A 12,888-nucleotide genomic window follows, 5' to 3' on the forward strand; every position below is an offset into this window, starting at 1 on the left:
TTGTGGGGAGTTTCAATTCCTTGTTCAGCATTTCTGTTCTAGCCTTCCTCATCTGAAGTTCATTCTCTTTCAAACAGAAAAAAAGCAGTAAAAGAAGACTCCCCATGTCACCTGCTAGCACTATCCCATCCACCCCCAGAATCTTTTCATTCACTATATATCTTAGAAAAAAGATCTTCTGGCTAGTCTTAATATTTTTCAGATGCCTCAGATCACTTAGGGCTTTCAGTTATTCTTACAATGCTCTTTTGTACCAACCAAACAATAGTGCCAAATACTGATGCTTCTTTGAAGGGAGTTAGGGAATCCGCTTGAACTTTTTAGGAAAGCTGGGCTCATTCCAACAAATAAAACAAATTATTCTGCAGAATTCTCTCCTATCTCTTGGCTTTATGGCAATAAATCTGAAGGAAGAATCCTTTACAGCAGCAATTGTTTTAAAACCTGAACTACTGTTGTACACTGAAGTAAACTATAATTAGATTCTTGTCATCTTTTGGGGGGAACATCCTATTAAGGTATTAAGGAAACTAGTTTTGCTGGCAAATGCAAGTCTGGCCATCAATTTTCTAGAATTCTGGTTGAGATTAATTAATACATATTTTTAAAAATCTTACTTCACAAGAGTTTGTTATAAATATGTTCAATGGATTGTTTAGAATAATATTGGCTCAAGAGATCTTAAAGAAAGGAAAAGGACCTGTATGTGCAAGAATGTTTGTAGTAGCCCTTTTTGTAGTGGCCAGAAACTGGAAACTACGTGGATGCTCATCAATTGGAGATTATTATTAAAAATTTTTGTTTTCTGCCAGTTGATCGAACCAAGTCTTAGAGACAAGAGATAGAATATTATGTACAATAGCAAAACAGACTAATCTGGATAGATGAAAGACAGTAACATGCAATTAACTTGGAAAAAGTCAGAGAAAGACCATAATACTTTATTTTTAAGGACTTGATGGCCTTATTAAGCTATCTTCCCTATGAAAGCCTAAAACCACACCGATCTTACTCTGAGTTCTTCCAAATTAAAAAAAGCAGATTATGTAATTAAACTATGTTCAGAGGTGCTTCATCATTTGGACAACTTCCAACAAGATTCCCATTGTTTGTATCTTACCAACCAGTTCCTTCTTGCTATCTCTCTCCCTCCTCTGAAATCTTCTACCCATTATTGTCTATATACTTCATTTGCCAATTACTCATGTACTGCCTTAGGTCATCTATCTCTTTTGCTGTTGTCTGGAATAGTTATGTAAACTTTGTATTACTAGTCAACTTCAAGTATCTATGTTCTCCTGTTCCAACTACACAATAAGAAGCTTGGAGGGAGAAAACATCCCATAGTCTTCTAACTCCCACAAGATCTAGCACAAGGTGGGTGTTCTAAAACTATTGCTGGAGGTGGGGGTTAGGGAAGAGAGCTACTTATTAGTTTTGGAGAGGGGAGAATTCTTTTTGTTCAATCATTTGGGATTTTCTTGGCAAAGATACTGGAATGCTTTGCCATTTTTAGTCCATTATGCAGATGAGAAAACTGAAGCAAACAGGATTACTTGACTTGCTCAGGGTCACAAGTATTTGAGGATGGAATTAAACTCAGATCTTTCTGACTCTAGGCCCAGTGTTATGTGGCCATCCTAAACGTTCAGCCATGTCCAACTTTTTATATCCCATTCTGGGGTTTTATTAGCAAAGATACTGGAATGGTTTGCCACTCACTATTGCCTCACAAATCAATTAAGTGCACGACTGAAAGTCCATTTTTAAATCAGATAATACAATTTTGGCAAGCTCATAAATAACAGGCATGCATTTACATAAAAGGGGACTGTAAATGAGCAATTTCAATAGATGCCTATTGACTAAGTGGATCAGCTGTATTTGAAATGGGAAGAAATGAGCCATATCTAGTGAACCTTATGCACGAAAGCAGGACAAAAGCCTATTTTTAAAAGTTGTTTTAGAAGTGCTATTTAAAGAAGTGAAACAAATCAGCCAAATCCTTAATATAGTGAGAACAGGACCAAATCCTGAAAATTACCAGAAATTTTTATTTATATAGTCTGTGGCAGTGTAGATTTCATGACTTTAGTAAAAGCTAGCAGAGAGCCCGAACTTATTAGCTTGCTTACCCATAATTTATTTAGACGACAAGAATTTGAGAAAAGCTGTCCAAGATTAAATCAGTTGCCCACTTGGCCCATTTACATTTCTAACAATACTGTATTATAGAGATTTTGGAAAACATGGTAGCATCCTTTCAAAACGATTAGCATTTACTATAGCATTTTAAACAAATGTTATATAGATAACTTTTAAAAATATTATATAAATATAATATTTATATACATATATAAATATTTATTTATAAATATATAAATATAATATTTATATTATATATAATATTATATAAACATATATTATATAAATATCATTATTGTAAAACAACAAATTAATAAGCTATCTTATTTTATCTTTGCAATAGATCTGAAAGATGAAGGACTTTATATACAATACTACCTGCAATGATACAAATTATAACCCATCCACAGCCACTCTTATCCATGCCTTCCCAGAAATCCTATACTGGGAGTTTTTAAGTGCTAAAGACATTGCTTTATATCCTTTGACATTCACTCAAGTACCAGTGTGTTTGGGTTGTTTATCTTGCTAATTACTGTCTATCTAGTCTAACTATCTAGTTAGTTACTGTCCACTTTTTCCCCCAGTCATAAATATTTTTAATGATACTTTTTGTACCACATTTAGTTATCTATTTATTATGCCCAGTAGCTTTTCCACTGCTGGGGGGAGGTATAACCCCTAATTTTTATTCTTTGAAGACAGTGATATCCCATAATTCTATTATTCTATAATTCATCACTTTCTTCTCTTTCATGGACAAACTCAAAGAAAAAAACTTCCTATAATAATAGTGATAAACTCAAATAGAGAGAATTCCCTGAGGGCTTCCCTACCAATTAAAATTAACTATGTTGTACGTTTATTTATTTTGCTAAATATTTCCCAATTATATTTTAATCTGGTTCCCTAGGAGTTTTGTGAGACCCAGTTTGCTATCTCTGTTCTACACTCAAAGCTTCCATTTCTCTACCCTTTGGAGTCAGCTTTTTTACCTTATTACTTAGCTGAAATTGCTCTTTCCAAAACTGACCATGGTCTATTGCTTAACAGTTAATAAGTCAGTCAACATTTATTAAGTACCTACTATATCCCAGGCATTGTGCCTGAATATACAAAGAAAGGCAAAAGTCAGTCCCTGCAGAGCCTTTTCTCTACAGTATTTCAAACTGTTGACCACCCTCTCCTTCCGGAGGGAGGGAAAGACAGAGATAGAGAGAGGAAGGTAAAGAATATAGAAGTTCTCAAATTTTTTAGTCTCCAGAAAATTTTTACATTTTCCCCTCTGAAGCAATAGGGTTAAATGACTTGCCCAACATCACAGAGCCAGGAAGTGTTAAGTGTCTTAGAATAGATCTGATTTGAACTCAGGTCCTCCTGACTTCAGGGCTGGTGCTCTATCCACTGCACCACCTTGCTGCCCCACTTTTACATTCTTAACAATTATTGAGACCACCCTCCCAAAAGCTTCCATTTTGTGGGAGAGGTGTGTATGTGTGTGTGTCTAGACAGAGATAAATATACACATATATCTGTAATGGATATACATACATTTATCACTCCCAAAAAAGTTTCTGTATATGCATGTATACAGAGAAACACACACACACCCCCCTTAATCTCATCCACGGACAGGTACTCTTTGTTTGTATTTATATACAAATATACATACACATGTATATATAAGTAAATACATACAAATATTTCCAGATGTACATGCATAAACACATATGTATGTACCACATAAAACTTTGGGGAAGAGAGGTCCTAAATAAATGTTATGAGTACAGAAAAGTTCCTGACACCCAAAGTATAAGAATCCTTGATTTTGTTCAAACTCGTAACAGAAAAGGTCTAAATTAATAAGCAAGGGAGTTATACAAGCCTATTTTAGATACAGATATGTTGTTAGTTGAGTATCTCTTGCTGCCAAAGCTAGTAAGTTGAAAGAAAAAAGAGGGGTACAAACTGCTGCTGTACCCTTCGAAGCTCTTTGAAGAAACATGTAAGATTTGGTGTTTATTTTCCTTTAGGGTAAACAAAACAAAAACCAAACAAATAAAAAAAAGGTCTTCATGATGATTGATTCTTTAAGTGCCAAGTTCACAGCAGGGTAACAAGCTCTGGGAGAAGCACAGGAAAAGAAACTGCTGTTTCTTCTTTTATTGATAGGGTATCATTTGAGGCACCATCATTCTAGCTTTAGTCTATTCTAAGCATTATCCTTTGAAGCAGGATGTCCACCATGTGCAATCACACACACACACACACACACACACACACACACACATACACACACACACACGCACACACGCCTTTCATAGGCAGAATGAAACAAGAGAAATAAGGGGAAAATTATAGGCGAAAGATGCTCCCACAAGGGCGGGGCTCCTCTGCCTGTACCCCAACTCCTTCAATCCCCCAGTACCCTGAGGATTTTAGTAAGAGTAAGGTTTTTTAACTTTATTTTATTTGTAGCTCTCCTTTGTGGGAGGACTCAGTCCTTACTTGGGCTATCAGGCAGGAGAGAGAGAACCGTGGTCTCCTCCTGTGGCCAAAGGTTCTTTGGGCAGGGGAGATGAAGATGGACAGGGGAGGAAGAATACTGCCTGAGCTCACAGTGCCCCCCGCCAGTGCAGGGGCTTTTCCTTCTTAAACTACAGGAACAAAGCCATCTATTTAATTCCCAAAGCTTTGCCTCCCTTCCCTTCCACCCTCATTCTATTTTTACTTGTGCCATAATTGCACACTAATAAGAGCTGACAGCAATGTATAGAAGAGATTCTTAACCTGGAACCTATGAACTTTCAAGATTTTTATTTTAAAATAATCTTAAATAAATTAATCAAAATAAGCCATTTAAATAAATAAAATTTTATTTTTGTGAGACTGGGTCTACCCACCTCCCTCAGGCTGGTCTGTCACTCATGGGCCTAATCTTACCACTCATTGGCCCATGAGTTTGGAATTTTTTTGTTTCTGAGATGATCCAGTTTGCATCTCCATAGCCAGCTGGGTGATAGCCCCACATTAGTAATAATAACTACCACCACAATAACAACAACAACAATTACAGCACTTAGTATGTGCCAGACACTGTGGTAAGTGCTTTACAGTTATTATCTCATTTCATCCTCACAACAACCTTGTGAGAGATGTTCTATTACTAACCTGAGATAAACAAAGGGAAAATGACTTATCTAAGACAAAGCTTCTTAATCTGTGGGTCTTGATCCCATTAACTGAAGAAGAGGAAGTCACAAAAAAATTAACAGGTATCAATTATGTCACCAAGATTTAATTCTTTACGTAAAAATAAATACTTCCATCTCATTAAAATGCAAATTTGCTTGAATCTTTAACAAATGGAAGAATTATATGTATACCAAAGAACATTTTGGTTTTTTGCCTGTTTTTTTTTTTTTAAATTGGCGGTGGTTGTTTTGTTGTTGTTTTTTTCCTCAATTGGAGTTAAGTGACTTGCCCAATGTCACACAGCTAGAAATAAGTATTAAATATCTAAGACCACATTTAAATTCAGGTCCTCCTGTCCACTGCACCATCTAGCAGCTCCTAAAGAATTGTTTTAAAATAAATTCCTTTATGATTTATTATCAATAAATGTTTGATTTGCATACCTATATTAGATGCCTATTACTTAGGGTTATGTAAAAAATCACAGAAATCATTCAACCTCTTGAGTTACAATTTTCTCACTTTTAGAATGTGCAGAAGTATATGCAATTCTTACATCACAGGATTGTGCTGAGAAGTGCTTTGTAAATTATAAGGGACTACATAAATGTAGTAGTAGTAGTAATAGTAATAATCATCCCCTGCCTGTGAATAAAAGGACCCAAAAAGATTTTAAAACAGGTCATAATGTCTATTTTTGCCATGTGTAAATGGCATTAACTCTCTACCAGAAAAAAAAAAAGTCTGTATATTAGAGCCATTCATTATCACTTTGGGTCTATTCATAGCTGAGGAATTAAATTCTCCAACTGGAAGTTTTTAGTACAAAAACCATATGTGCGCTTTGAATAGTTTAAATGGCCCTGGGATGAGACAAAGAGCTGCAGAGAAAAACCATGAAAGAAAACACTTAACAAATCCTTTCCCTGCAATGCAGTGTGATGCCTAAATAATATAACTGCAACAGGACGTAGAAATAGGCTTTTAAAAATCATTACAGCTGGTGCCCAGTCACATGATTTACATGGATTCCACTGTAATAAAGCTAGGATTGTGCTTCACAGACACTGCCAAAGAGCTGGCGTAGGTGTATTATTCACATTTTTTTTGTTGCCCATGGGCCCTCTGTTTCATATAGAAAGGATAGTTACATAAAGACTGACTTTCTACACCACTATACACAATATATCTCCGGGTACCTTTCTCCTCTGTGTCTTCTTGCTTTATATGCACATAGAAAACTGATGTTCATTTATAAGGTTAATAAAAGGATGGAGTTTAAAACCACACTAACAGGATGTGCTGAGACTTAAAATGATTTCTTAAAAACACACTGCAGAAGGGTTGCAAGGCTTTTTACATGGACTATTCATGTGAAAAGAGTGATTCTAGGGGTTAAATATTTAATTCAAATCTAATATCCACCATATAAAATGAACAAGGCAACATATGCCATACTATTGTGTACACATATTTTTATGCCCAATTAAGGCTTTCATAATAAAGTTACTACATATAAACAAGTGATATCCAGTTTCCATTCTGACTTTTCCCCTTACCACCACCAAATTCCATATGTAAAAGGCAAAAAAACAGCATGCATCTATACAAATGAAGTTTGTCTTGTTGCAATTAAACAGCTATACTTACAATGTTTTTAATTATAATACATCGCATTATAGCATACACTTTGATGCTTAGTCCTTTGAAAAGGCTTTGATCTCTCTCTAGTGTGGATTTGCTTGTTTCTTATTTTAAAGCATAAAGTTAACTGATTTTAGAAGTCAAATTTAGAAACTCTCCCCTCTTTTGTGTTTTGTACATCAAGCCTCAATTTTAGAGAACTATAATCCTACAACACAGCTGCAGAATACAATACTGAAACATTTTTTTTAAGATAGACATTTTTTAAAGCATCTCATTGCAGAACATAAGTTGGATTTCTTTTTCTTTCTACATACGAATTTCCTCTCTGCACTGAAAATGCAACAGCCATTTTAAGAAGTAAAAATGCCAAGGAAGAACTAGAAACCTTAGTACTAGGAATTTTTCTGTCATCTATCTTATAGCAAAAGCTTACTGTATTCAAAAGTGGTAACGTACAGTCTTTTTGAAGGCTTAAATAACGTATTAACATCCATTTTTTGGTTTGGCAAAAGAACAGACATTCCATCCATTTTAACAAAAACATTCATATGAAAGAAGAAAATAACTTTCAGACTAAGCAAAAGCCCCAAAGGTACCTACCTCAGAGTAGAATTCCCCTCATCAGTCCTGATTTTAGAACAAATATAATTCCTATCTTCTCCAGAATCATCAGCTTGCCTTCTCACTCCAACAGAGGGTTCCTGAAAAGGATAATACAATAAGACACCGAGTCATCAAGTTTCTTTCTTCAGAAAACCTAGTATTATGAAACCTCTCATTTGCGGATTTGCCTTGCTTGAGTATACACGAAGTCAATAATGTTGCATGTCTTCTTGAACTGACTTGGCTTAAAATGTAGTAATGTGCCATGTGACTTTCTCATCCAGCTTTACAACTTACTTCCCTCAAATAACTGAATGCCTCCTCTTCAAACCCCCCTTCCCCATCCCTATTCTGTTCTGCAAGAAAAATAAAGTTCACATGGAAAATCGACAAACCTTTATAACAAGAATGGCAAAAACAAAAAACCACAACATGTTAAAACTTACTTGAGGGTTTTTTTGTTTTGTTTTGCTGTTCAGCATTTTAACAAAGGCAATTCATAGCTAAGGCTTTTCACATTTCATGGCCACTCTTTACAGCTCTCTCCAGATTTAGAAAGCATGAAATTCTTAGAGATCAGCCTCAACTGTTTTGCAAGCTGAATTCAGTTTTATGCTCAAATGGCACTATCTTAGAAACAATACTCTCTCAGTCAATGCACTTCCGTCTAGTACCAAGATTCAGTGAATTATAGTTTCCTTTAAATAAGCATGCTGAATATTGGAAATTAAATTGACTGGTTGTGTTAAACACAAACCACATCTCTGTTCCTCTTCCAAATCTGAAGTTTATCATTTTGAATCAAATAAGGCATAAAGTATAATGAATTCTTAATAAAAATTCTTGACAGATTCCAAAAGATTTATTTAAACTAAATTTAATTCAACAGATATTTAGGTCGTGGGGTGGATATACTTTTAAGGAAATGATGCTTAGTTCAGATTGAAATCTCTTATTATTGAAAGTGGAGCCACTTATTATTTAATTATACTTATCTATAAGGGTAACTTTTCATCCTCAAGGCAATATTCAATAATATAAATATAGAGTTTAAAAAAGAAAAAGAAAAATGTTACACAATGCAAGTTTTGGTTATATTTCAAAAGTTTTTCTTCCTTGAGCCACAAAAGTAATTATTTTCTTTATTCTTTTCTTAAGAACATGTGTTTGTATATATGCATGTATTTTCCCTCCATACCATTACCATACCTTCCAGGTTTTTTTTTTCCCCCTTTCTCCAATTGCACAAGGTAGGAGAAAGAATTAAAAGACTGGAATAAGAGAATGTGGATAAAAAGGTACTAATGAGATGGGGACGGCAAAAATGATAGTATCCAAAAATATATAGGTCAAAGTCTCCACGACTTTCTTTATATTAATGCCATTTCGTAAAGACTGATACTAACAAAAACTATATGTATAACAGCAAAACAATATAGATGTCTCTGTATAGAAGAATGAATTAAAACTGAAGTTGATTATTTCAATTAAGAATTAAATGATGTAATGTTGAGTGTTTTGTTTTGTTACCTTTTTATAATGTTCAGTAGAAGGTGACGACCTGGATCTTTCATGTATGTACTGGGGTTTCTCATGTTGCTCAAGACTAGCATCCAGAATATCATCAGCTGAATGATATCTCCCAGAACTCCTTGTTTCCAGGGGCTTTCTTTGCTCTTTCCAGGAAGCTTGATACTCTGCAAAGGTTTCTAGTCTCTGAGGTTGCTCAGCCTTCCCCACCTTCTCAACTTTATTACTGTTATAGTTCAAGCTCCCTCCAAAAGAAGAAGTCCGTGTCCTTTTTTGATACCATTGTTCTCCTCCCCCATGTCCATAAGTTTTTCTACCTGGTCTATCAGTTTGTTCTTTCGGTAAGCCATAAATGGCTTGTTTGGGGGCAGGCCTATGATGGTAGGGCTTGCTCGTTTCCTCAAAAAACTTCCACCGATCAGCAAAAGAGCCCATGGCTTCCCCTGCTGTGCTGGGGCACTGGCAGGGATGGCGGTAGTCTCCTGAAATTCCTACCTCGTGCATTTTCTCTGGCTCAGAGTAAGACTTCAGCTTTTGTTCTGCTGTGAATCTCTTCCTGCCTCCGATACGGGGAACATGCTGCATGCCATTCCCAGATGTAGGAGCTTTAGTCTGGCTTACATCAAAGAAATGGGAAGCACTGTCAGAATCCAGTGTCAACGAGGAGGAAGAGCTATATCCATTTGTCTTACGTTCAGGCGATGACTTTGAGTAATGGTCGGCAGAGTTGGGCTCCAAGTCTCGCCTTTTAAACGAAGTAGCCCTCAGGACTCTGGCTTGGGCTTCTTTTAAGTGGTCCTTATAGGTATTATTGAACGATCCTTCTGAGGTTGTCGTACTGAAATTCTGGCCTGAGCCTGGTTTCCAGCCGTCGGCGAATTCTTCTTCTTCGTTTGTCCCAGTCAAAGTAGCCGTGCTTCGGCTTTTTTGGAGTTTTGCTCGTCTCAGCTGAATCTCATTCCTCAGGGTCGTTGCGAATCGGTCACTCCTGCGTGCTGGTTTAGCTATTTGTGCATCAAATGGTAATGTTTTCTCTATACTAGAATCTTGACTGTTTGCAGACCTGTTTTTCCCTTCTTGGGCTAAGGAATGCAACATGGGGGTCTTGTGTGGAGAGATTTTGCTACTTTCTTCTTCACCCCACTTAAAGTCTTCCACAACTCTCTTTTGATTGGCTTTCTCCATGTGGCTGGATTTTTGAGGCTCATCGTCCCCAGTGGGCCAGCTTTCCCCCACTCTATCCGCTGGATAAGAATTGCACCTCTCACTGAAATCTCCAGAAGACTCATCACAGTGAGGGAGAGGGCATTTGGGTTTTTGGCCCATCATGCTCAGGGCAAGGTTTTCGTGTGGTCCAGAAGACACCTCCGTCCCGGGAACAGACTTCCAATATTCATCTTTGAGGGGTTGCAGCTGGTGGCTTCCCTGAGCCGGTTGTTTTTTTGTTATACAGTAGTAACGAGACTGTCCAGTGTTCTCCACCTTCTGGTCAGCAGCGCTATTAATGCAAGCAGGGGCGCTCAATAGCCTAACTTGGGCAGGGTTATAGGTCTGATTGTGGTCAGCAGGCAGCTCCTGGTGGCCCCCATAGTGGGCTAAATGTCGCTGTTCCTTGGATAAACTGGCTTCTCTGGAACTGTGAAAAAAAGTGCTCTCATCACTATACTGGCGCTGGTGGTGGTAACCGTAAGCAGACTGTGCAAAACGAACGTCTGTGCTGGACAAAGAAGCCTGGAGCCTGTTGGTGCTCCCAGGGTGGTTGTTGTATCTATCATCAGAGGAGGGCCAGTTAGAGTCCAAATGGAGATCAGGTTTATAGGCGGCGTTATTGGTCCTCTTCCCATCACTCACTCGAATCATTCTTCGTGGCTGATCTGCAGTTTCTAACCTCCACTCACTCCTTGGCTGAGATCGGTTGAAAATAAAGTGCTGGGTGCTGGCTACCTCTGAATACGCAGGACTCTGGGTTTTCTCGTGGCTTTTGGTAGCAGCAAAGCTGTCACTACGGAGGGGTGGAGGTGGAGGGGGCGGGGAAGAAGAGGCTTTCTTTTTATCAGGAACATACCAAACGGGCCCAAAACTGGACCTTCCAGAACTAACAAGCTTGGGGTCAGTATTTTCTTCTAATCGAGGGCTTTTGTTGTTCTCATACTGAAGAGCAGATGGTAAACATCCAAGTCTCTCTTCGAGGCTCTGAGTATTATCACTGAAAGACTGGACTTGTTTGTTAGCTCCTGGCTTTGTTGAGTCCCACAGGCCCACCTTATACAGCATGTTCTCTGTGGAAGAGGCATCAGCCTTGGACAAAGTGTGATCAGGGGTACTGGAGGTGGTAGAAAATGAGCCATAAGCAGAATCACGCTTGTTTGGATTGCCTAGGTGGTCGATGCTGCTGTTGGACTTTGCAGCAGAAAGTCGGCCATATGAGTATGGCTGGGAAGGATGGTCCAAGCTGTCCATGCTACCCAGGGAACTGAACTGATCAGAAGTGCGCTGCAGATTTGTTTGATCCCATGAACTCGATAGGTCGTGGGACGAAGAGCTAGAAAACAAGAAAAGCACCCAAGGGAAATTATTTTCCAGAAATTGCTATAACTTAAAAGAACAAATTATAACCATTTTTTAAAAGACTCATATGCAGAACTACTTTTATATGTAAATTTCAAAAAACTGATCAATAAAGGCTTCTGATACAAAAATATAGTTATTTAATTTTTACATTAGATCTAAAATTTCTAATTTATTGTAAAGTAAAAAAATATATATCTCTAGACAGAATTAAAGGAAAATTATAAGAATTCTATTTTTCTATTATACAATTAATTCTATTATCTGAGACACCCATCTTAAAGCCCACCAGAAAAAAATAAAGAGAAAACTCCCAGGTAAATGATCCAAAGAAGATAAGGGCATCATTTAAATTTTTAAATCTTTCTGATGTAATTCTGCAACATTTCCAAAGCAGACATATAAATAATATGCTATAAAAGTAGATACACATTAGTTCCTAATTGAAAAACTGCAAAATGAATGGAGATTAGATTACTTTATTTAATTTTACTAATGAAATGGAAAATCATCTTGTTAGGATTACTAAGTGAGAACTGAGGTTGTCTGGATAGTGACAAAGTGAGAATTCAGGTTTTCTGGACAATTACAAGGTGAGAACTCAGGTTGACTTGATAGAGGGGGCAAGCTCATTGGCTGGGGTGGTTCTTCCCAGAAGCCCTTGCATTATCCCACGCCCATTCTCTGGGAGGATAAAAAGAGACAGCACTGGGCGCAGAGAGCAGATCGGCCTGGAGAAGGATAAGAGCTGGAGGAGATTCAGAGCCAGGGTTCAAGAAGAAAAACTCTGAATTGCATCAGGCTTGACGGGGCTCTCTGCAGGAAGGGAAGTCACTTCTTTGGACAAGAGTTAACAGCAACTGCCTGGAGACAATGGTTCGTTACAAGAAGAAGAATCTGTCTGAGAGATTTGAGTAGACACAGCAGTTCTCTTCCCAGAGAGCGATCCAGCAGCTTCTGAAGACGATAGCTCGCTACAATTGGCGCCCAACGTGGGGCAAGGACTTTTGCTTATCCTGACAAGAGGAGCTAGACCAGACCTTCGCAATTTGGCGCCCGAACAGGGACCGACACAATCCTGATTCCAGTAGAAAAGCCTCCCATCCAGATCTCAGTCTCTCTGACCCAGAACCGTGAGTAACGAGGAAACTTTGTTAAAGATTAAGTGAGCGTGCTAATAGATAAATAAGGAACTTAACT

At 37.7% G+C, this 12,888-nt stretch overlaps 1 protein-coding gene across 7 annotated transcripts in view; it reads right to left on the reverse strand.

Annotated features, from left to right (window-relative positions):
• The window catches only part of SHROOM2 (shroom family member 2), a 217,735-nt gene that overhangs the window by 63,284 nt on the left and 141,563 nt on the right, over positions 1-12,888 (reverse strand). For all 7 annotated transcript variants that reach the window (XM_074300031.1, XM_074300033.1, XM_074300034.1 and 4 more), the window contains 2 exons: positions 9,121-11,662; positions 7,588-7,688 (listed from right to left, as the gene is read on the reverse strand). In XM_074300031.1, the coding sequence (XP_074156132.1) occupies positions 7,588-7,688; positions 9,121-11,662 (2,643 nt within the window). The remainder of the gene's footprint in view (positions 1-7,587; positions 7,689-9,120; positions 11,663-12,888) is intronic.

Source organism: Sminthopsis crassicaudata, chromosome 3 (assembly GCF_048593235.1).
Source record: "Sminthopsis crassicaudata isolate SCR6 chromosome 3, ASM4859323v1, whole genome shotgun sequence".
Lineage (NCBI taxonomy): Eukaryota > Metazoa > Chordata > Mammalia > Dasyuromorphia > Dasyuridae > Sminthopsis > Sminthopsis crassicaudata.